This window comes from Gymnoscopelus braueri (genome assembly GCF_963280865.1).
Source record: "Gymnoscopelus braueri genome assembly, chromosome: 14".
Classification (NCBI taxonomy): Eukaryota; Metazoa; Chordata; class Actinopteri; order Myctophiformes; family Myctophidae; genus Gymnoscopelus; species Gymnoscopelus braueri.
In genome coordinates, this window is record NC_137619.1 from 52,651,756 (window position 1) to 52,679,243 (window position 27,488).

At 43.5% G+C, this 27,488-nt stretch overlaps 1 protein-coding gene across 2 annotated transcripts in view; it reads left to right on the forward strand.

Annotated features, from left to right (window-relative positions):
- ninl (ninein-like) overlaps positions 1 to 27,488 on the forward strand; it is a 110,858-nt gene that overhangs the window by 54,823 nt on the left and 28,547 nt on the right. For both annotated transcript variants that reach the window (XR_013934387.1, XM_080448567.1), the window contains exons 9-16: positions 7,695 to 7,831; positions 13,147 to 13,287; positions 13,971 to 14,145; positions 18,405 to 18,515; positions 20,122 to 20,208; positions 23,974 to 24,121; positions 26,270 to 26,338; positions 26,845 to 26,969. Coding sequence is in view for 1 of the 2 variants with exons in the window: in XM_080448567.1 (XP_080304693.1) it covers positions 7,695 to 7,831; positions 13,147 to 13,287; positions 13,971 to 14,145; positions 18,405 to 18,515; positions 20,122 to 20,208; positions 23,974 to 24,121; positions 26,270 to 26,338; positions 26,845 to 26,969 (993 nt within the window). In the remaining variant the exon portion in view is untranslated. The remainder of the gene's footprint in view (positions 1 to 7,694; positions 7,832 to 13,146; positions 13,288 to 13,970; positions 14,146 to 18,404; positions 18,516 to 20,121; positions 20,209 to 23,973; positions 24,122 to 26,269; positions 26,339 to 26,844; positions 26,970 to 27,488) is intronic.

Genomic DNA, 27,488 nt, shown 5'->3' on the forward strand with positions numbered 1-27,488 from the left:
GCTGTGAGCTTGCAGATCGTTTTTATTTATTTATTTTTATCCATGCTGTACCTACTCATTCAGGGGTGGTTGTTGGTTGTAATGGAAACGTAAAACCAGTGGTGTAAAAAGTACTCGCATGTCTTACTTAAGTAAAAGTAGCAATAATGCAATTTACTCTGTGTTACAAGTAAAAGTCCAGAATAAAAAATGTACTTGAGTAAAAGTACAAACGTGTTGGTATCCAAATATACTTAATTACAATAGTAAAAGTACTCATTATGCAGAATGTCCCATTTCACAAGTTTTCAAAAGTATAAAATCTTTTGAAAATGGCAGATCTACAAGCTCACGATGCGACGCATTGTCGATCTGCTATTTTCAAATAGCAGAAATATGAAAAATCGTGAAAATATGTGCAAATCTTTGAATATGTCTAGACAACTAAAATCTTTGCTTCTGGGCTGAGATGGGGGGTCCACGGACAAATACATATCATTTTGGGGGTCCTTGACATGAACAAAGTTTGAGAATCACTGATATTATAGCAACATAAGTTTACATAAGTAGACATTTGTAGAATCCCCCAGAAGCAAAGATTTGAGTTACAAATGTTCGCTTTGAAAAAAATATATATTCAAAGATTTGCACACATTTTCACGATTAAAAATAAATAAATAGCAGATCTACAAGCTCATAGTGCGGCCGCACTACGAGCTTGTAGATCTGCTATTTTTGAATAGCCAAAGAAATAAAATAAAATGACACACAGATGCGTTCCCGGTCTTAAAGGGTAAAACGCTTCTTAAAGAGCTGTAGGAATTGACACTGAACTTCTCTCTTCTCCCACGCTGTCGTTCCCGGCACAGGGTTTTGACGGCGCGGCGAGGTCCGCCTCCAGGCAGGGGGGTTTCGAGGGCGCAGCGCGCTCTGCCTCGCCCTCCCTCCTGTCGGCCACGGTGGGACAGAGGCTGCTGAGCCGGCTGGACGATGGCTCCGGAAGCACCAGTCCAGAGAGGGTCATCACGCTCTGGACCGAGGAGGGCATCAGAAACAGCAGAGATATACTGCAGGTCAGTGATGGCTGTGTGGGTGTGTCAGAGGTGGGAAAAGTACTCGCATTAACGTACTCACATTAACACAAATCCAACATATTAATAGAAAAGATCATGTATGTCAAGTGGCCGGTAGAGCGGCTGGATGGAAGCCGTGAGGTTTCCAGTTCGATCCCGGGCTCCCCCAGAAGAGTTGGTGTCAAAGTGTCCTTGAGCAAGACATTGAACCCCTAATTGCTCCCGATGAGCAGGTTGGTGCCTTGTATGGTTTCCTCCTCCATCGGTGTATGAATGTGTGTGTGAATGGGTGAATGTAATGCACAATCTATGTAAAGCTCTTTGGATAAAAGCGCTATATAAATGCACCATTTACCATTTATCTACACTTTATTTTGATGTGCAACACAATTTTATTCAATCTGTAGTGGGGGTCCCTGCTTCATCTCTCTCTCAGCTAGGGGGTCCTTGGGCTGAAAAACGTTTGAAGACCCCTGCCCTAAGGTGTCATTAGAAGTCTGAGTACTTGGTACATCTATATTCCAAGTTATATCTGACACACGTGAGATACGTTGGAGAGGCGTGTCTAATAAAGTGGCGTCTGTCTGTCTGTCTGTCTGTCTGTCTGTCTGTCTGTCTCTCTGTCTCTCTCTCTCTGTGTTAGTGTGTAGTATTCTTCCCCGTAAAGTCAATAACAAAACAAAACGGAGAAAACGTTTCATTTCACTTTTTTTCCTATCAATTATACACCTCATGGAGACTTGAATTAATTATTATTATTTTTTTTTTTTGTCGCATTGCAAAGCCAATAATTTGATGACCAGCGGACCGGTAGGCAGATGTTCCGGTAGGAGACACAAAGGAGACTCTCTGTGTCTCCTACCGGAACCGCTGCCGGTCATCAAATTATTGGCTTAGGAATGAGACAAAAACTAAACAATATCCATGAATTCAAGTCTCCATGGGTCAGTCATGTTGGGGGTGAACTATCCCTTTAAAGAAATATTGTTTGTTTGAAGGTGGATATACTGTAGGTTGCAGTTTTACTTTTAATATAATTGATGGGTTGGTTCGGTTGGTGCGCCGAACTTTACAAATCTCGAAATACAGAAGCGAGTCAGAATCTCTCAGACGTTGGACAGTAAAGTGTGGTCTGTTTTTCTGTGTTCTCAGTTACTGAGTCAATATGTTTGTGTTTTGTGTTTCTGTTGTCGTCGGGTCATGATGACCAGAACCTCTTCAATAATGGAGGGATCAAGTTGTTGTAAATGAGAATTTTATTGAATAAACATTTGGCGATTAGACTCTAGAAGTGCTTGCACTTAGCTGTGAATGACAACAGAGATCTTCCTTATTGAATTTACGCTTAGAGCTACATTTGGCTCAGAGGTCTGATCCATTCCATCTGGTTTTAGGAAACCAGAAACGTTTTTAAAGTGCTGGTTTAACTTGGTTCTGATAGCGTACTGGTGCTTTTGTCGGTGTGATTGTGTTGTAAACACTGCTGTTAAATGAAGCTGTTAGTGTAACTTCTGTGAGCTGTGAGTGTTCTGGTGTTGGATACATGCTGCGTTTAGGAGCTCTCCTGGCATGTGGCCCGTACTCCCTAATTCACTGAATGAAAGGCTGGCTTTGTTCGAAAGTACACACACACCCCCTCTCTCACACACACACACACACACACACACACACACACACACACACACACACACACACACACACACACACACACACACACACACACACACACACACACACAGATCTGCCGTGGATTGTCTTAATACCTCGATATTAACACGCACACACACACTCGTATGACCCAGCATCAATTGTTTCACGTTGTTGTCTCTCACCTGCATAGACCATATTCACACGGCGGCCATGTTTCTATGAAGTCAATGAAAGTAGCTACCCCGGGTAGCGACACTTTCAATGTTAAATTCCAATATGGCCGCCGTGTGAATATGGTCTATTGAGACGATAGCACAGACAGACAGACAGACAGACAATTAGTCTCTGGTGGGATTTGGACTTAAAGGAATGCAAGCTCAGCTCAGTCCCTCAAAGTTCATACAGTATAAACAGAAAAATAAGACCAAATAACTGTCTTTAAAATGACCATCTATTCTACCTGTGTGTGTGTGTGTGTGTGTGTGTGTGTGTGTGTGTGTGTGTGTGTGTGTGTGTGTGTGTGTGTGTGTGTGTGTGTGTGTGTGTGTGTGTGTGTGTGTGTGTGTGTGTGTGTGTGTGTGTGTGTGTGTGTGTGTGTGTGTGTGTGTGTGTGTGTGTGTGTGTGTGTGTGTGTGTGTGTGTGTGTGTGTGCGCTGAATAGTCAGCTGAGGCGTGTGTGTGGTTCAGATGGTTGGAGGGGTTCAGACCAGAGGCATTTAACACATTCTCAGACTAAAAGTTATTTCGCTGCAAAAGGAATGTTGGTTTCATCATTAATTCTGAACCATTACAGCCCAAGGAACCCAGACGTTTAAGTGTCGGGTCATGAGTCTTAATTGGTGGCCAATCAAAGAAAAGAGCTTGCGTTTGTTTTTGTGCTTTTTCTCCCCAATTTAGTCATTATGCCAATTAATTCCTCCACACACACATTAGTGTGTTGTCACTGCTGTCGTGTCCTACTGACTCACCTGCCTAGTGAGGAGCCCCCACCAGGAGGACGTACAACATTCGTCCTACTCCTCCCGCCCAACGCTCCGCCCTCCCCCCCAGCCCGTAAGATTACGTGCAGTGGCAAATATCGCCCTCCACCGCCTGGCTGGCTTCCCTCCCCCGAACACGGGCCAAATTGTGTTTGTATAGACCATTGGTTCTCAAAGTGGGGTCCGGGGACCCCCCAGGGGTCCATGGTGGGGTATCAGGGAGTCCCCAGCTAAATAAGTTAATATAGCATCACACATCATTTTAACCGATTAAGACCTGAGGCGATTCTTTAAAAATGTTTTCTAAATCCTAACAGTTTTTTGAAATATTTTTTTTCAAGATTTTTCAAAAATAGCAGATCTACAAGCTCATAGCGCGGCACTCGGTGCCGCGCTATGAGCTTGTATATCTGCTATTTTTCAATAGCCAAATAAATCTTAAAGTGACACATATGCGTTCCAGGTCTTAATGGGTTAATACTTAGGCTATTCAAAAATAGCAGCGATACAAGCTCATAGATCTGCTATTTTTGAAGAATCGTGAAAATGTGTGCAAATCTTTCAATATATATGTTTTTAAAGCGAACATTTGTAGCTCAAATCTTTGCTTCTGGGGGTCCCTGGTGGAACAACATATTTTGAGATGGCCAAATACATATCATTTTGTGGGTCCTTGACATGAAAAGGTTTGAGAACCACTGATATAGACGCTCGATAGAGATGCGCGGATGGCCTCTCATGGTCATCCGAATCCGCGGTACAAATTAATTATCCATCCGTTATCCAACCGCAATAATTATATTATCCAATTTTAATATCCGCATCCGCACCAACCGTTTTTCCCGTATGTCAAAATATTATTATTTTCTGGTATTCCCCGTTAGTTTTAGTATTAGTTGTGCAATGCGATCACAAAATGCATTGATTTAGCCTATGGAATGTCGGTGCGGCATCCAACTGTGCGGCATCCAACATACAGAGCGCACTGCTCTTCAGCGCAGCACAGCAGTTTTTGTGATCGCATTGCACAGAGGCTGCTCTACACACTCACGCAGAGATTTAGCTACTTTATGGATAGATATATTAGATGTCATTAATTTATTTACCGCAATATTTCACCCGCGGTTTATCCGATATTAATTAATAATTATATTTGATTGACCCAAATCCACCCAAACTGCAGTTAATTGCGGCAACCGCGGCTAAAACCGCGATCCGCGCATCTCTAACGCTCGACAAAGCCGGATGCACCGCGGTGAATTCAAACTCACAACCTCTGCGATGCGGGCAGACGCTTTGGCTCTGCACCACCGGAGCGCCACAGAGAGCTTTTGTGAAAGAAATCCAACATCATTTACTAGGCCTGTCAAAATTGGCAAAAAAATTATACGTTGGAATATTCTTTATAAACAAATAAACAACCCAGTCGAATAGATTTGAATATTCAAATGTATCATTTTCTTTATTTTAAGTTTTGTATACAACTTTAAGACCGCAGACCTGTCTTTCTCTCTCTCTTTGCACCTTGGTTGGTGCTGCTCTCTTGCCAGATGAAATGAACAATTATTGTTTTACAGAGAACGTGAAACGATAACAAAAGCATCTATTCAGTCAACCTCAGTGTAGCCTGATGCACATGTGTAATGTTTTAGTTTCAATCGGTGGTTCTCAAACTGTGGGCCGTGAGGATATTGCGGCCCCCAAATAATTGGCAAAACACTAAGATTTTAATCATAATGTAATGTGAATACAAGGTTTTCATTGTGATATCAATCTGGGAATGTAATGTTAGTTCTATTGATCCAAGGCAGATCAATGTCTCACACACACACACACACACACACACACACACACACACACACACACACACACACACACACACACACACACACACACACACACACAAAATTTAGGCTATTAAAAAATAGCAGATATACAAGCTCATTGCCGCGCTACGAGCTTGTAGATCTGCTATTTTTGTAAAATCGTGAAAATGTGTGCAAATCTTTCAATATATATATATTTTTCAAAGCGTTAGGATTTAGACTTTTTTTTTTTTATCGGCCTCAGGTCTTAATGGGTTAAGGACGTTTTACCCTGAGGCACAGTTCCAGTTTTTACATCGCATCTTCAGTGTGTGAGCGGTCTGCCATCATTACCAAACGCATCGCCCCGTTTCAGCCTGACCCGTAGCATCACTCTGAATCAGTTGAAGTGACGTTGCGATAATGAAACCAATATCTATTCAGTCAGACACACAGAGACATAAAGGAAGCTTTACCCCGAGTAGAGGGACAATTCCAAACAGAGTTTTTTTTACATTGCATCTTCTGTCGAGTCTTGACCCGTTATTGTCACTTTGAATCAATTAAAGTGACGCTACGTGATTCCCGTACTGCGTGCATTCAGTGCAGCGTCTGTAGAGTCCACTGCACTGATTTAGAAGGCAGTCAGTTGTCCAGCCTGCACAGCAAGCAAGGGGCCTGACATTAACACATTCCATGCCAGACGTTAATCTCATAATGTACTCACCAGTGCCAACGTGTTATTGTTGTTTTTTTGTTTTTTCACGTCGCCATAGACCTTGTTAAAATCCTTAAGATTGAGCTGTGCACTGTTTGTAAACATCGCGGACATCTCCCTGCTTCTACCAGTGAAGACCACGTGTCAAACGGGGCATCCATGTTGTAGTTAGAACGGTTTATGTTAAACAGTGATATGCGAGGAGAAAAAACTACAAGGAGAAAGTGGAGTTTCAGTTTCGTCATTAGAACGGGGGCCGACGGGATCGGCAAAACCGGATCCCAAATAATTCCGTTTCCGGTGGTGCTACCGGAAACGGAAGTGGATCAAAAATTTCAGAAAGTGCACTTTTTGTGAAATCTACGCGAACCACCGGTTCGCGTAGATTTACGCTATGTTTTGTATTTTTTAGTCCATGTTACGTGCTGCGTGCTACAGTATGTAATGTATTGGTGCTATTTATTTATTGGACTATTTATTTTAATTTTATGTTGCAGGACCACATTGGAAACAATGTTTTATTACGCTTTCATGTGTACTGTATATCCTGGGTTTAAGTTATATTGTGTTTATTCGTATTTCTTTTACCAAATTAAGATTACCCTAAAATCAAAAGCTTTTACTCCAAACATGTCATCAGAGTGATGGCTCTGTGATGTGCTGTGTAAGGTTACTGGGACCCAGAACCTCACCAGAACTCACGAGGCATATTATCACTATTATTATTATTTGACTATACTGTGTATTCGAATATGGAATATCCATTGACAGCCCTACATCATATATTACATTATACCTCCTGCTATAAGCTCCTGCTTTCTAAAAGCAGGTGGTCGGTCCCAGTTTAGTTTTGTGTGTGTTCTCACACTTGAACTAATCAGCAGTGAGGTTGACCTTTTGATCCTGTTACATTAGAGCTGAATGATTTATTGTTTCGGCATCAACATGCTGATAGATGCACACACACGTACACACATGTACACACATGTACACACACGTACACACACGTACACACATGCAGTTGTTACACTGTAGAGTAAATGCCGTGTTTCTGGTGCAGTGACATATCCGCCCGTTAATCTGTAATGGATTGGGGTGGTAGCCTGGTAGGGCTATTTAAACATTTTCTTATTGGCACAATAAGAAAATGTATTATAGCTCTTTATTAAACAGAAAATGCATTTTCAGTGCTCTCTCCTGATTGGCTTAAAATGTGTCACCTACCTGAAAATGTACTATATTCTGTTTACTAAAGAGCTGGAGAGACACCTGTGACCGAACAAACGCTCTGTAGCAATGATTACTATCACAATATAGTACTTTAACCTTATTAACAAAACAAAAAAAGAAAAAAATATCACTTACCCTACCTTAAGTTAAAAAAAATCACACCACTGTGTGTTTGTGTGTTTATCACAGTCTGGACTTCTTCCTGTAAGAGCGCTTGTTTATTTATTTGTTTCTGTGTGTGTTTCTGTGTGTCTGTCAGACGTTGGACTTCTCCCTGGAGGAGAGGGTGTGTCTGGCTGACCTGACGTTGGCTCTGGACAATGAGCTGCTGGTCAGCGGGAACGGGATCCACCAGGCCGCCCTGATCTCCTACAAGAATGAGATCACACACCTACAGTATGTACACACACACACGAGTATTTCCAGCACTTTTACTTCTACTCCACAGGCCCGGCGCCAGGATGAAATGACTAAAGGGTGCAGTTGAAAATTGTGAGGGTGCACACCAGTGGCGACGCATGCACGGGCGCAAAGCGCGCGTGCATGTGTCCCGACCTGTGCACGAATGTGTGGTTATTGGGTGTATTTTGGCCGTTTTTGGGGCGTTTTTTTGTTACTTTATTTCGGTTTTAGGGTTACGGTTAGGGTTAGGTTAGGCTTATGTTATTTAATTCTTATTTTTGCCTGATTTTACCGATTTTTTTTAATCAAAAAATTAATTATAAAAAAAATAAAAATAAAAATGTTCCAAAAAAATTATAAATTTTAAACATAAACTGAGGGGGCACACTTTGAAACTGAGGGTGCCAGGACCCCTCAGGCACCCCCGTGGCGCCGGGCCCGCTACTCCAATACATCAGCGCATGCACGCGCACACACACACACACACACACACACACACACACACACACACACACACACACACACACACACACACACACACACACACACACACACACACACACACACACACGGCAGCCATATTGGAAAGGAACTGGGCCCTCTTCCTTACTTTCTCAACAGGTATTACCAATGATACTAATGAAGGCTCTGTTCCATTTAGTGTAGCACAGTGGTTCTCAAACCTTTTAATTTCAAGGACCCCCATAACTCTGATAGCGGTTCCATTTGCCCACACTCAGAGTTACTCGAGGAACCATGAGGGTCCCTGGACCACACTTTGAGACCCACTGGTGTAACAGTGTTTACAAAAGTATTTCCAATTCTCAATACTTTTACTTCTACTCCACTACATCTCAGAGGCAAATATTGTACTTTTACTCCACTATAATTATTTGAAAACTTTAGTTACTAGTTACTTTGTAGATTTTGATTATTATTACAAAACATACATTAAAGGAGAAATCCGGACATTTTAAGTGTTATCTTTGATGTGTCGATACTCACTCACCGAGGTATGAAGTGGCGTTGAGTTTTTCCAGCGATCCCCCTGTCTGTGAGTCTGGTCGACCCCCACCATTGGAATAGTGGGAGGCGCGTGGCTCAGTGAAAATCGCCTAATTCCACAGCTCCAAACTTCTTTTTTTTCCACAAATCCTCCTCATGGTGTCTCCTGATACTTTCACATGCACTGTTTATCACTCACGAGCTGGCGTTCATGGTCAGCGACGTGAATGTTTTCCTCTCGCGTGAAATCTCGCGTCTCGCGAGATTTCCCGAGGAGCGCAGTGAGCCGAGGACGGGAAATCTCGCGAGACGACCAGACTCACAGACAGGGGGATTGCTGGAAAAACTCAACGCCACTTCATACCTCGGTGAGTGAGTATCGACACATCAAAGATAACACTTAAAATGTCCGGATTTCTCCTTTAACCACTTCAGCCCGTATATACATTTCGGCCATTTGAAAATAGCCGATCTACAAGCTCACAATGCGTCGCATCGCGACGCATTGTGAGCTTGTAGATCTGCTATTTTCAAAAGATTTTTAAGACATTTTACACATTTGAAAACTTGTGAAATTAAACATTCTGCATAATGAGTACTTTCTACTTTTCATACCAACACTTTTCTACTTTTACTCAAGTCAATTTTAAATTCCGGACTTTTATTAGTAACAGAGTAGGCTACTTCTACATTGCAGTATTGATACTTTTACTTAAGTAAAACAAAAAACACTGTAAGGAAGTAAGGAAGAGGCCCAATTTATTTCCAATATGGCTGCTGTGTATAGAGAGCCTATTGCACTGACACACGATAATGTGCATATTTAAACAGATGTTTGTCATCCAGACTGAGAGGTATAGATATAGAAGAAGTCTCTAGATCAGCAGAATCTCATTTCCTGTGGAGCTAATTACCCCGGAGAAGAAAGCAATGAACTGTTATTGATCTGGTATTGATTAGTTTGGCCTGGGGCAGAAATGATGAAGTGACAAACAGCTGACCTGTATTTTACATTATCAGCTCATTTTAATATGACAACGTCTCCCTCTACTGGTCAGATTGTGACACAGCGCTTTAACGACAGTTAAATTAAACTGATAAAAAGTAGGGATGCACCAGTATATCGGCCACATATCGGTGTCGGCCGATATTTGCCGTTATCGGTCAATATCGGTATCGGCAACAAAAAAAAAAAAAAAATATATATATATATATATATATATATATATATATATATATATATATATATATACATTTTTTAGATTTAATTTCTTTTGCTGGTTAAAGTTACAGTTTTGTGCGGTGTTGATTTTGACAGCAAATTTTGATTTAGTTTTAGTCATAGTCTTTTGAATACAATTCCATTTAGTTTTAGTCATATTTTTGTTATCTGTTTTTTTTTAGTTTTTGTCTAGTCTTAGTCGACTAAATATCATACGATTATAGTCGACTAAATCTACAGTTGATTTAGTCGACTAAAATGTATTTTGGTGGTGACTTGATGGCGTCATAACGGCAGATTTTTCACTTGGTTGCATGCTGAAAACATCCGATCTACAAGCTCACGCGTTGTGAGCATGTAGATCTGCTATTTTCAGAGCGCAACACCCGAGCGCAACAAAACATAAAATGACTTGTCTTTTAGTTCTACTGGATCTCTTCTCCACTAGTTCCTCACTAACATTTTAGTCTAGTTTTTATTTGTTGACGAAATTGACAATATTATTGTCAATTTCGTTAAATTTTTCGTTAAAAAAATATATTATATTTAGTCTTAGTTTTAGTCATCATAGCTTAGTTTGTATTTAGTTTTTATTTCATTTTCGTCAGTGAAAAAAGGTAGTCGACGAACATTTTTCGTCATAGTTTTAGTCGACGAAATCGACACTGGTTTTGTGATATGAAATGTAAGCTTACCATAATCACAGTAAACATTATCATGTCATATTCAAGGGTTTTTTCTTAACCAACTCCAGTCACTTTCAGTTCAGCACAGCTGAGGTGTGTGTGACTGTCCAGCTGACGCTCGTTGACACTCGTTAATGTTACTTGCATCAGGGCAATTATGTTGTGTTTCTGCAGATTCTGTACCGTTATTTATTATAATGAAGCTGTATTTGTTTCCCTTGCACAAAAGGGGGAAATAATAACACCAAAAACTGAATAAAGAAATATCGGTGTCAGTATCGGTTATCGGCTAAATTGTTATTTTAAACATTGGTATTGGCCAATAATTTCCATATCGGTGAATCCCTAATAAAAAGGGGTTTAAAGTGTGCCAGCCAAATGTGTTATCAGCATATAAGTGATATTGCACTAATTGTATATCTGTTCTTGAGGTCATTGTTCATCCCCCAAAAATCGTGAAGGCTAATTTGACCTGTGAGATGAATAAATAAGTCATCGTGTCCAAAAGCCTACTTACCTTTGGAGGGCAGAGTCATTCTCAAACTTTTTCATGTCAGGGACCCCAAAATGTAGATATATTTGGCCACAGAGCCCCATCTGCAAATATTTTGTGCCAGGAACCGCTAAGGAACGCAATAGAAACGAGCTGTGTTTTTTTTGCGTGGGTCAGACGCATGTTTTTTGGTTGATTGATTGAATACTTTATTAACAGTTTGCAAAGACAATCACAGGGAAGTACAGTTCAATGGAAGGTCTGTTAACACATCAAGTGCCACAGGTTTTTTTTAAACGGGGTACATCCAATGCCACCGTTCTTACCGTTTACGCTGATGTGTTTAGAGCTGTAGAAGCCTCCATGAGGACGCGGATGTAAACAAATAAGGGCGCGTGCGCGATGGTCAAGGGTCCCGTCCAGTGGTGGAAAGTAACTAAGTACATTTACTTGAGTACTGTACTTAAGTACAATTTTGAGGTATTTGTACTTTACTTGAGTATATCCAATTTCTAATATTTTTACTTCTACTCCACTACATCTCAGAGGCAAATATTGTACTTTTACTCCACTACATTTACTTGAAAACTTTAGTTACTAGTTACTTTTCAGATATAAATTATGATATAATGAAACATTCATTAACAACTTTAAACCTATTTTATACCTAGGCTGCGACGCGTTGTGAGCTTGTAGATCTGCTATTTTCAAATATTTAGTACTTTTACTTTTGGTACTTTAAGTACATTTTGATGCCAATACTTTTGTACTTTTACTTGTAACAGAGTATTTTTTATATTGCAGTATTGGTACTTTTACTTAAGTAAAGAATTTGAGTAGTTTTTCCACCACTGGTCCCGTCTAACGTCTGGAACAATAATATTTCTAATGCGATCCGCCCGTTGAAAATGGCTTGTTTTCACCACGGTAAAATGATATGGAGATGAGGACCCTTTTCTCCAGATCCTATCATTGGAGAGGACAGAAGAGATGTTTTTTGGGCCCTTGTCCATAGAGGTATAATATAACTAGAGGGCGGATTGCCCCGCCCCCAGCTATCATTTCAATGAATGTGCTCAGTGGCGTTTTGAAGCACCCGGAAGCACCCGGAAGCCTGCCGGAAGTAGAATTATTGAGTCGTTTTTGACACACCATAGAGCTATGAGCATGCGCACTAGTGTCCTTTTTGCGTCCTACGGCAGCCCGGTTGTCAAGGAATGAACGCGATATATTTATTAAATACACTCGAGATGCATATTTATATGTAAATGCATATGTATAATATGTTTACATTTTTTTATATATAAATATATCTCAGTATGTTTTGCGCGTGCATGTATTTCTCCCCACCTGCAGTTCCAGCTTTGGCCACTGGGGTGGCGGCTTCAATGTTTCTCAGCAACTCTGGGGGCTTGCCCTTCTCACATCCGTCCATTCCATTTTACAGGGACCTAGGATGATTCCTAAGATACGTTAGAGTGCCCCTTGTGGAAAAAAATTAAAATAATAATAATAATAAAAAATACTTTACAAACACGAAGATTCTCGTGTTTGGCACTCAATGTGTTAAGAGGATTGTAAAACCAAGAAAGCACCATGACTTGACAAATATACACTACCATGCAAAAACAGGTAGAAAATAAAAATATGTACATGTTACATGTTTTATTCCATGACCAATCAATCAATACAACATTTGCCTTGTTAAAATGTTTCAAAAAATATTCCACATGAAAATCTAGAAGCTCACACGCGTCATTTAGCTTGAAGATCGGCTAGCCGATGTGTACAAGTTTAAAGTGATAAAACTGATCTAAGCTACAATTTTCAGCCATTTCCTTCCTTCCTTATGTCCTCACAAGTATAGTGATACAAACGTGTGTGTGTGTGTGTGTGTGTGCAGGACGGTTGCAGAGGACGCGGTCAGAGAGAGAGACAGGTTGAAGACAGACCTGGACTGGGCAGACAGACGGAACCTGCAGATGGTACGAGAGGTGGACGACAGGCACGCTAGCATGGAGAACATCAACCAATCCAAGATCAAGTAAACAGCTTTGTGTGTGTGTGTGTGTGTGTGTGTGTGTGTGTGTGTGTGTGTCTGTGCAGCCTGATATCACACAGTTTAGTATACATTGCACGGATGTCATTCCGTGCATAGACACCTAGAAAACCCGAAAACATGTGCATATGAGCCGCGAATCCCATGGTGGCTGTGGTTAATAATGACCGGGTTGCAACCCGGAAGCAGAGCAGTCCCCACGACATGATTTACTATTCTGTGTCTATCGGTACAAAACTGAAACGGCGCTGAGTAGGCTCAAGCGAACGTCACAACGTTCGGGACGGCAACTCGTTGGCTTTAGCTCACTCGGTGGTCCCTCACGTGGATCCAGTTCGCTTGAGACTGCGCGCCTCCGAAATGGTTTAGTCAATGGAGGAGATGCGAGGCGGCTATGCACGGATTTTCTGGTTTTCTAGGTGTCTTATGCACGTAATGACATCCGTACAATGTATACTAAGTTGTGGGAGATCGTGTTGGTGTGTGTGTGTGTGTGTGTGTGTGTGTGTGTGTGTGTGTGTGTGTGACACAAAGGAAAAGCACAATTTGTGTGTGTGTGTGTGCGTGTGTGAGTGAACATGAAACATACTCAGCCATTGGATGTCGTATATACTGAGGAGGTGGGACCCGGTGGCTCTGTGTGACCGTGTGATTGTTTGGTTCGGCAGGGACCTGGAGCAGGACTTCCGTGATAGGCTGACGGCTCTGAGGAGCCAATCGGAGCAGGAGAGCGAGGTGCTGCTGCAGCAGGTGGAGCGCGAGAGAGACCAGCTGAGAGAGGAGATGACACTGATGAGGACCAGAGAGAGCACACTGCAGGAGGAGATCTGCAACACCACACAGGTAACTGATCTGCAAGACCACACAGGCAGTGTCTCAGAGGCAAAAAATTATACTTTTACTCCACTACATTTATTTGAAAACTTTAGTTACTAATTACTTTGCAGATATAAATATATTACATTATGAAACATACATTAACCACTTTTACCCTATTTTATACCTAGGCTATTTGAAAGGTTCACGACACGTCGCATCGCGGCACGTTGTGAGCTTGTAGATCTGCTATTTAAAAACATTTTTGTACTTTAAGTACATTTTGATACCAATACTTTTGTACTTTTACTCAAGTAAATGTTTAATTCCGGACTTTTACTTGTAACAGAGCACTTCTACATTGCAGTATTGATACTTTTACTTCAGTAAAATATTTTGAGTACTTTTTCCACCACTGCACTCAGGTAACTGATCTTACAAGACCACTCAGGTACCTGTGTTTTTCCCGCTCCATTAATTGGCTTCCAGTTGCTGCCCGCACTCAGTACAAAACACTGATGTTGGCCTACAAGGCAGCCAAAGGCACGGCACCCCCATACCTTCAAGACCTCATCCAACCATTCCCACTCACTTAGATCAGCTAACTCAGGAATGTTGTTGGAGCCTTCTCTAAAACACCCTGGACAACGCTCCACATGTCCTAGACTCTTCTCCCTTCACTTAAACACCCTGGACAACGCTCCACACGTCCTAGACTCTTCTCCCTTCACTAAAACACCCTGGACAACGCTCCACATGTCCTAGACTCTTCTCCCTTCACTTAAACACCCTGGACAACGCTCCACATGTCCTAGACTCTTCTCCCTTCACTTAAACACCCTGGACAACGCTCCACACGTCCTAGACTCTTCTCCCTTCACTAAAACACCCTGGACAACGCTCCACATGTCCTAGACTCTTCTCCCTTCACTTAAACACCCTGGACAACGCTCCACACATCCTAGAGTCTTCTCCCTTCCCTAAAACGCCCTGGACAACGCTCCACACGTCCTAGACTCTGCTCCCTTCCCTAAAACGCCCTGGACAACGCTCCACACATCCTAGAGTCTTCTCCCTTCCCTAAAACGCCCTGGACAACGCTCCACACGTCCTAGACTCTTCTCCCTTCACTTAAACACCCTGGACAACGCTCCACACGTCCTAGACTCTTCTCCCTTCCCTAAAACGCCCTGGACAACGCTCCACACGTCCTAGACTCTGCTCCCTTCCCTAAAACGCCCTGGACAACGCTCCACACATCCTAGAGTCTTCTCCCTTCCCTAAAACGCCCTGGACAACGCTCCACACGTCCTAGACTCTTCTCCCTTCCCTAAAACACCCTGGACAACGCTCCACACGTCCTAGACTCTTCTCCCTTCCCTAAAACGCCCTGGACAACGCTCCACATGTCCTAGACTCTACTCCCTTCCCTAAAACACCCTGGACAACACTCCACACGTCCTAGACTCGTCTCTCTTTCCTAAAAACACCCTGGACAACGCTCCACACGTCCTAGACTCTTCTCCCTTCCCTAAAACACCCTGGACAACGCTCCACACATCCTAGACTCTTCTCCCTTCCCTAAAACGCCCTGGACAACGCTCCACACGTCCTAGACTCGTCTCTCTTTCCTAAAAACACCCTGGACAACGCTCCACACGTCCTAGACTCGTCTCTCTTTCCTAAAAACACCCTGGACAACGCTCCACACGTCCTAGACTCGTCTCTCTTTCCTAAAAACACCCTGGACAACGCTCCACACGTCCTAGACTCGTCTCTCTTTCCTAAAAACACCCTGGACAACGCTCCACACGTCCTAGACTCGTCTCTCTTTCCTAAAAACACCCTGGACAACGCTCCACACGTCCTAGACTCTTCTCCCTTCCCTAAAACACCCTGGACAACGCTCCACACGTCCTAGACTCTTCTCCCTTCCCTAAAACACCCTGGACAACGCTCTACACATCCTAGACTCTTCTCCCTTCCCTAAAACGCCCTGGACAACGCTCCACACGTCCTAGACTCGTCTCTCTTTCCTAAAAACACCCTGGACAACGCTCCACACGTCCTAGACTCTTCTCCCTTCTCTAAAACACCCTGGACAACGCTCCAAACGTCCTAGACTCGTCTCTCTTTCCTAAAAACACCCTGGACAACGCTCCACACGTCCTAGACTCGTCTCTCTTTCCTAAAAACACCCTGGACAACGCTCCAAACGTCCTAGACTCGTCTCTCTTTCCTAAAAACACCCTGGACAACGCTCCACACGTCCTAGACTCTTCTCCCTTCCCTAAAACACCCTGGACAACGCTCCACACGTCCTAGACTCTTCTCCCTTCCCTAAAACACCCTGGACAACGCTCCACACGTCCTAGACTCTTCTCCCTTCACTTAAACACCCTGGACAACGCTCCACACGTCCTAGACTCTTCTCTCTTCTCTAAAACACTCTGGACAACGCTCCAAACGTCCTAGACTCGTCTCTCTTTCCTAAAAACACCCTGGACAACGCTCCACACGTCCTAGACTCTTCTCCCTTCCCTAAAACACCCTGGACAACACTCCACACATCCTAGACTCGTCTCTCTTTCCTAAAAACACCCTGGACAACGCTCCACACGTCCTAGACTCTTCTCCCTTCCCTAAAACACCCTGGACAACGCTCCACACATCCTAGACTCTTCTCCCTTCCCTAAAACACCCTGGACAACACTCCACACGTCCTAGACTCGTCTCTCTTTCCTAAAAACACCCTGGACAACGCTCCACACGTCCTAGACTCTTCTCCCTTCCCTAAAACACCCTGGACAACGCTCCACACATCCTAGACTCGTCTCTCTTTCCTAAAAACACCCTGGACAACGCTCCAAACGTCCTAGACTCGTCTCTCTTTCCTAAAAACACCCTGGACAACGCTCCACACGTCCTAGACTCTTCTCCCTTCTCTAAAACACCCTGGACAACGCTCCACACGTCCTAGACTCTTCTCCCTTCTCTAAAACACCCTGGACAACACTCCACACGTCCTAGACTCGTCTCTCTTTCCTAAAAACACCCTGGACAACGCTCCACACGTCCTAGACTCTTCTCCCTTCCCTAAAACACCCTGGACAACGCTCCACACATCCTAGACTCGTCTCTCTTTCCTAAAAACACCCTGGACAACGCTCCAAACGTCCTAGACTCGTCTCTCTTTCCTAAAAACACCCTGGACAACGCTCCACACGTCCTAGACTCTTCTCCCTTCCCTAAAACGCCCTGGACAACGCTCCGCACGTCCTAGACTCTTCTCCCTTCCCTAAAACACCCTGGACAACGCTCCGCACGATCTAGACGTACCCTCCTGGCTCCCAAATTGTGGAATAAACTCCTCAACTGCAGACTCACTTCCAATTTTCCACCACAGTCTGAAGACCCACCTCTTGAGACTCCACCTCACAGAACTTAACTTTCCTTGTATCCCTTCTCGGCACCTTTTCTTTCGATAGACGCTAGTCTACTATGCAGATATATCTTGGTCCCTTGTTCTCGTGGTTCTGTTTCGTAGATTAGTTTTTTCTCAACCACAAATGTTATTTAGATAGCATGTTGTTCAGACAGAGGCTAGGTTCATTGTTTACCTGGTATCCTATAGTTTATTTGAGGCACTAGCAGTGGTGGAAAAAGTACTCACATTGTTTACTCAAAGGGACACTTCACCCAAAAAAAACGTTGTTTCTATGGATTAGTCACCCCATGGAGACTTGAATTCATGGATATTTTTTTATTTTTTTGTCCATTCCTGGACATTTTTTGTCCATTCCTAAGATAATAATTTTGATGACCGGCAGCCGTTCCGGTAGGAGACACAACGACTCGTTGTGTCTCCTACCGGAACCGCTGCCTACCGGTCCGCTGGTAGGAATGAGACACAAAACTAAAAGATATCCATGAATTGAAGTCTCCATGGGTTGACTAATCCATCGAAACAACGTTTTTTTTTGGGTGAAGTGTCCCTTTAAGTAAAAGTGTCAATACCGATATGTAGAAATACTCTGTTACGTAAGTAAAAGTCCGGAATTAAAAATGTACTTGAGTAAAAGTACAAAAAAATCTAAATGTACTTAAAGTACCAAAAGTAAAAGTACTCATTATGCAGAAAGTCCCATTTCACCAGTTTTCAAAAACAATATATTTTGAAAATAGCAGATCTACAAGCTCACAAGCTTGTAGATCGGCTATTTTCAAATGGCCGAAATGTATATAGAGCTGAAGTGGTTAATGTATGTTTTGTGTGTTTTTCGCAGGAGAACAGGGGTCTGGAGGAGGAGCTGGGTCTGGTGAAGGAGAAGATGTGTGAGGCAGAGACCTCAGTGAGTCGACTCAACAGAGACCTGGGCCAACTGCTGCACGACAAGGTTACACACACACACACACACACACACACACACACACACACACACACACACACACACACACACACACACACACACACTACTGTACAGTTTACAGTTTAGGCATTTAGCAGATGCTCTCAATCCAGCGTGATTTACAGTAAGCAAGGACACAAGATAATACATCATAATACACACAATACATCAAATGCCTAGAAATAGTAATCTAATATTAAAGTAATACATAAGTAAACCAATAATCTAATAATAACTAATACATACGTAAACCAAGAACCTATCATCAGTCTGTACATTGAAACTATACACACTAGAGGATGCCAGGTCAACAATGACCTGTCATCTGTCTACATAACATGCTATCTAAGTTACACGTTTGGAACTGATATGTACATTCATATCAGACCAGCAGGTCCAGAGAAAGGAGATGCAACACCAAAATACATTCTTATATCTCAGGGTGTTGTTGACATGTGTTGCCAGAATTTGCGAGAGAAACAAGCGGCCAGGTCTACAAAAACAAGCCCAAAAGAAGCAACTTGGACTATTTTTTTAAAATACTACGAGCTCACACAACGCGTTGCATCGCGGCGCGTTGTGAGCTTGTAGATCTGCTATTTTTCTAACAAACAAATTTGTTTTGAAAAAGTTGGACATAGAAGCTACACACTGATATACACACTCTGCTTAAAATGGGCACACAGAAAGAGTAGGGTGGCAGAGAGAAGGCGCACGTACACACACACGCACACACACACACACACACACACACACACACACACACACACACACACACACACACACACACACACACACACACACACACACACACACACACACACACACACAGGCAGTGATGCATTTAGTGGTGTGAGGTAACTCATCCTGGACACTGATCTTTGCAGTGCTGTAGATTAATAATTCACTGTGTGTGTGTGTGTGTGTGTGTGTGTGTGTGTGTGTGTGTGTGTGTGTGTGTGTGTGTGTGTGTGTGCCCATTTGGCAGTAAAAGGTCTCCGATGAATTTTAAGGGGAGCAGGTAGTTCACTCTGTACTGACAGCAGACAGTAGGAAGGCTGAGAGGGAGACAGTGTAGGAGAGACAGACAGTAGGACAGCTGAGGGAGAGACAGACAGTAGGACAGCTGAGGGAGAGACAGACAGTAGGACAGCTGAGAGACAGACAGTGTAGGAGAGACAGACAGTAGGACAGCTGAGAGACAGACAGTGTAGGAGAGACAGACAGTAGGAGGTTGTGGTTGGATCCGATCCCAGGCCAGTATGTTGAATTAGGTCATTATTCATTCAATTGTAGAACAGTGGTTCTCAAGGTGAGGTCCAGGGACCCTCAGGGTTCCTTGAAGCGGTTCCAAATAGACCCTTACAGGTCTGTTACTCTGAGAGTGTACAAATGGAACCATGGTTCCATTTTGCACACTCTCAGAGTTCTGGGGGTCCTTTGAGAACCACTGTTCTAGAATGATGTGCTCTAAAACCTGGATGTGAACTGTAGAGTCATAGAGCGTGTGTACATGCTAGAGTGTTGTGTTCTTAACATGTTAGAATCAGTTTGTTTGTGTTTAATCTGTTTGTTTGTACGTTCCGTTTGATAGTTTGGGGGTTTGGATGCGAACCAATCAGGAGCCAGTCAGGAGGAGCGATTCTCTGACATCATCAAGGAATACGAACTGCAGTGTCGGGTGAGAGAACACAACACTGTGTGTGTGTGTGTGTGTGTGTGTGTGTGTGTGTGTGTGTGTGTGTGTGTGTGTGTGTGTGTGTGTGTGTGTGTGTGTGTGTGTGTGTGTGTGTGTGTGTGTGTGTGTGTGTGTGTGTGTGTGTGTGTGTGTGTGTGTGTGTGTGTGTGTGTGTGTGTGAGAGAGAGACGTGTGTGTGTGTGAGAGAGAGAGAGAGACGTGTGTGTGTGTGAGAGAGAGAGAGAGACGTGTGTGTGTGAGAGAGAGAGAGAGAGACGTGTGTGTGTGAGAGAGAGAGACGTGTGTGTGAGAGAGAGAGACGTGTGTGAGAGAGACGTGTGTGTGTGTGTGAGAGAGAGGTGTATGCGTGTGTGTGTGAGAGAGGTGTGTGTGTGAGAGAGAGACGTGTGTGTGTGAGAGAGAGAGACGTGTGTGTGTGTGTGTGTGTGTGAGAGAGAGAGAGACGTGTGTGTGAGAGAGAGGTGTATGCGTGTGTGTGTGTGTGTGTGTGTGAGAGAGGTGTGTGTGAGTGAGAGAGAGAGACGTGTGTGTGTGTGTGAGAGAGACGTGTGTGTGAGAGAGAGGTGTATGTGAGAGAGACGTGTGTGTGTGTGTGTGTGAGAGAGACACGTGTGTGTGTGTGTGAGAGAGAGAGACACGTGTGTGTGTGTGTGTGAGAGAGAGAGACGTGTGTGTGTGTGTGTGTGAGAGAGAGGTGTGTGTGAGAGAGACACGTGTGTGTGTGTGTGTGTGAGAGAGAGAGACGTGTGTGTGTGTGAGAGAGAGAGACGTGTGTGTGTGTGTGTGAGAGAGAGAGAGACGTGTGTGTGTGAGAGAGAGAGAGACGTGTGTGTGAGAGAGAGGTGTATGCGTGTGTGTGTGTGTGTGTGTGTGTGTGTGAGAGAGAGAGGTGTGTGTGTGTGTGTGTGTGAGAGAGAGAGAGAGAGACGTGTGTGTGAGAGAGAGAGAGACGTGTGTGTGTGAGAGAGAGAGACGTGTGTGTGTGTGTGTGTGTGTGTGAGAGAGAGGTGTGTGTGTGTGTGTGTGTGAGAGAGAGAGAGAGAGACGTGTGTGTGAGAGAGAGAGAGACGTGTGTGTGTGAGAGAGAGAGACGTGTGTGTGTGTGTGTGAGAGAGAGAGAGACGTGTGTGTGAGAGAGAGGTGTATGCGTGTGTGTGTGTGTGTGTGAGAGAGAGAGACGTGTGTGTGTGAGAGAGAGAGAGAGACGTGTGTGTGTGTGTGAGAGAGAGAGACGTGTGTGTGTGTGTGTGTGTGAGTGAGAGAGAGAGACGTGTGTGTGTGTGTGTGTGAGAGAGAGAGAGACGTGTGTGTGTGAGAGAGAGGTGTATGCGTGTGTGTGTGTGTGTGTGAGAGAGAGGTGTGTGTGAGAGAGACACGTGTGTGTGTTTGTGAGATGTGTGTGTGTGGGGTTGTGTGTGTGTGTGAGAGAGACGTGTGTGTCCGTGCGTGTAAAGGAACCTCAGTGCACCACATTGTCCATCCTTGTTGTATTTCCTCATCACCTTCATTGTGTTTCCAGTGTAAATGCAGCTTATGCAGCATAACATTATTATTATTATCCCACTATTATTACAGTTGTTGTATTTTAAGGTGATAATATACAGTATGTTAATATGCCTTCTGTTTACCTGAATGCCTCCCTGGTTGGGTCAATAGAAAGTCAAGGTGAGCCTCATGTTTGGGTCAAGGTGATTGATAGAAGAAGGTACGGTCAGTCCACGGTGCCAGTCAGGCACCGTTGTCGCGCATGGGAGGCAAACTGGATCCGGTTTAGTTCGGTGAAATACATTGGAGTCAGTGAGAGCCGGCTGGAACCAGCTTGTGAACAACTTTTACTGAGGCATCTAAACGGCGACGTGTGTCGTTTCCAGCTCGGCAGCATCGCAAGGTTTGGTTGACAGTCGACTTTTTATACCAGGGGTCTTCAACAGGGGGTCCGGGACCCCTAGGGGGTCCTCAGAGTTACTACAGGGGGTCCGCCAAATCTTTGTGTGATAGGATTAATTTTTTTACCTTAAAGGTTCTATGACATTCATTTTCACTTTTTTAGTTTTTTGGGGGTTTTTATGACCTCAATTACACACAAAAAATCTGAACTTTGAACATTCAGTGGATTTTCTGTGGTCTGGGGTTTTCTGAATAATTAGGCTGAAAAGTAATCTGAGCTTGGCCCTGAAACACAATTTTAATACGATATAGAGGGGGTCCCTGCTTTATCTCTCTCTCAGCTAGGGGTCCTTGGCCTGAAAACGTTGAAGACCCATGTTTTATACAGTGTGCACATGGAAAAGCAACACAGAACAACAGAAAGAAAACGATGCATTATTATGTTTTCTTTCAGTTTCCTGGACCGAGTGTTTTACGAAGGTCTCAATCGTTCAGAAATTGTGTTTGTTCACAAGCCGGTCCGCCCGGCTCTCATTTCTATTTATTTTTTCCTAAATTTAGAGTAGCCGATTATGTTTTCCCCCTTTTTCTCCCCAATTTAGTCATTATGCCAATTAATTCCTCCCCACACACACATTAGTGTGTTGTCACTGCTGTCGTATCCTACTGACTCACCTGCCAGTGAGGAGCCCCCACCAGGAGGACGTAGAGCCTTCGTCAAACTCCTCCCGCCCAACACTCCCCACTGACAGGTGCCGCCCCCCCGGTAGGAATTCCCGGTAGGAATACGTGCAATGACTGATATCACCCTCCTCCTCCTCCCCGCCCGGCTTCCCTCCCTCCAACACGGGCCAGTGTTCGTGTAGACGCCCGACAAAGCCGGATGCACCGCGGTGGATTCGAACCCGTGGTGTGCAGGGACTTTACCTCTGCACCACCCGAGCGCCACCTGGCTGTCAGTGACTGAGATGCACTCCATCCAGCTCCCCCGGGCTGCAGTCTGCCTCCCACTGTGTGACCAGTCTGCCAACTGGAGTTGCTGGATCGAAAACAAATGACACAGATGACCGTGCCTTCTTTTATAATATACCTTGGTTTGGGTTGTGTCTCTACTCTAACCAGCCAACGTCTGGAGCTCCTGTTGTCTTCTGAAACCCCAGTGGCTGATAAAATGCTTAAAGAGGGTGTTAAGTGATATCTTTGTGTTTAAAATAAGCGTTAAATAGCTCTATGTTCACATAGTAATCATTACTATAGAGTGTTTGTTCAGTGACAGGGGTTTCCCTGTCTCTCCAGCTCTTTAGGGGAACGGAAAAAACATTTTCAGCTCGGGATACCAATCGTGTCCACAGGCGACAAAAGTCGTACACGATACAACGATAGACAAGTGAAACTGGAAGTGATGAAACAAGGAAACAAGCAGACAGAATTGGAACTGGAACACAATGGAAATTGAAGCTGATAAATGGGTTCTCTCTAGCGATAGCAAAAGCAGTGATTACTATCAGAATATAGAGCTTTAACTTTTAAACAAAACTTATTTTCTTTTCACATCACCTTTTTAAAGTGGAGTGAACTTGACAAGAGATCTGTGTGTGTGTGTGTGTGTGTGTGTGTGTGTGTGTGTGTGTGTGTGTGTGTGTGTGTGTGTGTGTGTGTGTGTGTGTGTGTGTGTGTGTGTGTGTGTGTGTGTGTGTGTGTGTGTGTGTGTGTGTGTGTGTGTGTGTGTGTGTGTGTGTGTGTGTGTGTGTGTGTGTGTGTGTGTGTGTGTGGTGTCAGGATGCTATTAGGTGCTAATTAGGTCATGTGTACCTTTCTGTGAAACATAACTCTGCTGTGTGTGTGTGTGTTCTCTAACAGGAACTGCGGGACAGGAACGACGAGTTGAGCTCAGAGCTGGAGCTGTTGAAGAGTCAGGGAGGATCCAGGAAGACTAAACGATCCAGAGATCAGAAGTCATCTCTGTCCTGGTCTAACAGAGCCTCCCTCAGCACAGAGTCTGACTCGGGTACAATGGAATGGTCCTTCACATGTGTTACGTTGTTGTCGGGCAGCAACCTCTTATCTCCATATTCTAACTTTTTGTGTTTTGCGCAAATGAATACCCTACTTGATCATACTACAGCGTCACTCAGGAGCATCACAAGTAGCAGATCTACAAGCTCGAAATTCGAGCTTATAGATCTGCTACTTTTGATGCTTTTGAATTGAAATCCTGAAAAGTAACAGTTTTGGACATTCCACCCGACAGAGACGATGTGAACTCTGGGGAAATGACCGGAGAATCATGTCTGGACGTTGTTGGCCTTTCACACAGTGGTGTAAAGTAACTAGGTACATTTACTTAAGTACTGTGCTTAAGTCATGCACAGGCAATTAGCGGCCCCTACCTTCACTTAATGCGGCCCACAGGTTAATATCAGAATACTGAAACAATTCCAAACATGCAAACATGACCCACTTTAATGACTTCAGTCTATATCAGCGCTACTCAACCCGCGGCCCGCGGGCCGCATGCGGCCCGATCGCAGCGTCTTGGCGGCCCCCTCATGGTCCTCATGGTTTTTTTAAGCACAGGATAAAAATATACATTTCCGTTCAAATATATAGGTTGCTAAAACATTTTTCAAAAACAAACAGACAGACATACATACAGGTGCGTCAATTGTTACAGGTATAATGCATAGTTTTCTATGCATTTCGGGTTTTTGGGGGGGTTTGACCCCCAAATTTTTCCGGCCGCGCGGCTTTGCCGCGCGCCCAGGATAGGTGTCTGCCACTGGACATACACACAACACAAAATAAACTGGTACAGTGAAAAGAATATGATGTCAAAATGTACATTTTCTTGTGCGTTACGAAATCGAAAAATCCAAAATAGGACCGTCATTTTTATGGCGGCCCCTTGGACTTTTGGTATTTTGCTGAGTGGCCCCTGAGCCATCTTAAGTTGAGTAGCCCTGGTCTATATTATAGTAGCTTAATGACTAGTATTAAAATTCTATTGTCTTTTTTTATGTCCAATGTATTTGTATTTAAGTTCATAAAGTTAACGTAAGTATAACTAAATGCATTTGATTTATTTTTTCAGGATTCCAATAAAAAAATGGCAACAAAAAAAATCTAGATTCCAATTAAAAAATAGCCGATCTACAAGCTCAAAACGCGTCACACTGCGACACGTTTTGAGCTTGTAGATCGGCTATTTTTGTTACTTTTGTGTGACATAGAATGGCAAAGTACGGCATTAATTCTATTGTCTATACTTTTACTTCTACTCCACTACATCTCAGAGGCAAATATTATACTTTTACTCCACTACAACTATTTGAAAACTTTAGTTACTAGTTACCTTGCAGATATACATTATTTCATTATAAAACATACATTAACCACTTTAGCCCTAAATACATTGGCTATTTGAAAATAGCAGATCTACAAGCTCACAACACGTTGCAAAATAGTAATCTAATAATAAAGTAATGCATAAGTAAACCAATAATCTAATAACGGTGTAGGAGAGACAGTTGGACAGCTGAGAGGGGGAGACAGTGTAGGAGAGACAGTAGGACAGCTGAGAGGGAGACGGTCTTCTACTCTTGGCCAATTGGGGGTTGAAGTGCCCTGCTCGAGAGCACAATAATAATAATGATGATAATAATAATAATAATAATAATAATAATAAATGTAATGATAATAATGAATGTAATAATAATAATACATTTTATTTGTAATGCACTTTTCATTCACAAGGACTCTCATAGTGCCACATGGTAAAAACACATCATCAATCTTCATCAAACAATGAGCTTCCCTCCAAGCAGGGCTCAGAATCCTGGATCTTGAATGACAATGGTTTTGAAGACACGCCCTCCATTCCCTGACAGACACGCCCCTCTCATTCTATACGTGTCGTCACAAGTTGTTCTTCAGGTTTCTGCGGCTGAACTACATTCTTCCTCGCTGTGACTCTCATTTGGTTCCATGTTTTAGAGCCGTTCTGTAGCATAACATTGCATGTTGTTCCTGTGGTTGGGAATCTCATTTGGTCTTGTGTTTTACATGTAGCAGTTACACTACATTTTGTTCCTATAGTTTAGAGTCTCTACATGTGTTAGAACAGTTCCATCCTCAGCAATGTCTCACTGTGTTCCAGATGACTCGGGTACCAGGAGAACATCTCCTCCTCCCACCAGGAAGAAACTACAAGTAGCCGACAAGAACGGTAAACTTCATTTACTTGCTTTAAACTCTTTCTAATGGATTTCTGACATTACTGGCGTGCGTGTGCGTGTGCGTGTGCGTGTGCGTGTGCGTGTGTGTTCTCATGAATTGTCTAACCCAGTGGTTCTCAAACCTTTTCATGTCAAGGACCCCTAAAATGATATGTATTTGGTTGCGGAACCCCCCACCTCAAAAATGTTTTGTGCCAGAGATTTTTCAAAAATAGCAGATCTACAAGCTCATAGCTATGAGCTTGTAGATCTGGTATTTTTGAATAGCCAAAGTCAAAATGATAGTTAAAGTGGTTAAAATGATTGTGTTGCTATATTAACAAATTGTTCTGGGGACCCCCTGGAACCACCCCAATGACCCCTGGGGGTCCCCGGACACCACTTTGAGAACCAATGGTCTATAACACAGTCATATTTGTTTCCTTCTTAAGTTACTTTTGAATGTGTGTATTGAAATAAAGAATTAAAATGTGTTTGTGTGTATGTGTGTGTTCAGTTCTAGGTTCTCTGGAGAGTCTGTCAGGGCCGTCGGTGAGCATCGAGACAGAGCTGGCCATGGAGCAGCTCAGAGAGAAACACTCCCAGGAGCTTCATGACCTGAAGATTGAACTGGAGACCAAGGTACCATAGCACTCAACCCTCTGCTGTCACATTCACTCTAAACTAGAGATGCACGATATTATCGGTAACGTATCGGAATCGGCCGATATCGGCCCTAAAATGCCATATCGGTATCGAACCGATCTCAAAATAAACCCGATTAAATTCACCGATATGATTGAGAAGCAATATGACCGAGAGCAGTCTGTCTGCCTGTCTCTGTCTCTTTAAGAGAGACAGCTGTAGCACCTCCCCCCGGCCTCCACACGCTCTAGATGCCGTGTCTCACTCAGACAGAGCACTGAGCGAGCAGTAGGCTGCGCTGCTGCGTGAACAACAGAGACAAGTTGTCAAACTAACAGCAAACAAACTCTTCACGTCCATAGTTCATACCCAGAACAGTCAGAGGGTTTCTTGTACATCTTAAATTAGATTAGAGATACTGCGGAGGGTATATATTTTCAACACGAATGTGTACATTGCCTCGTTATTTAGCATCGACGTAACAAACACTCGTTACTCGACTCGAGTGCAACCAGC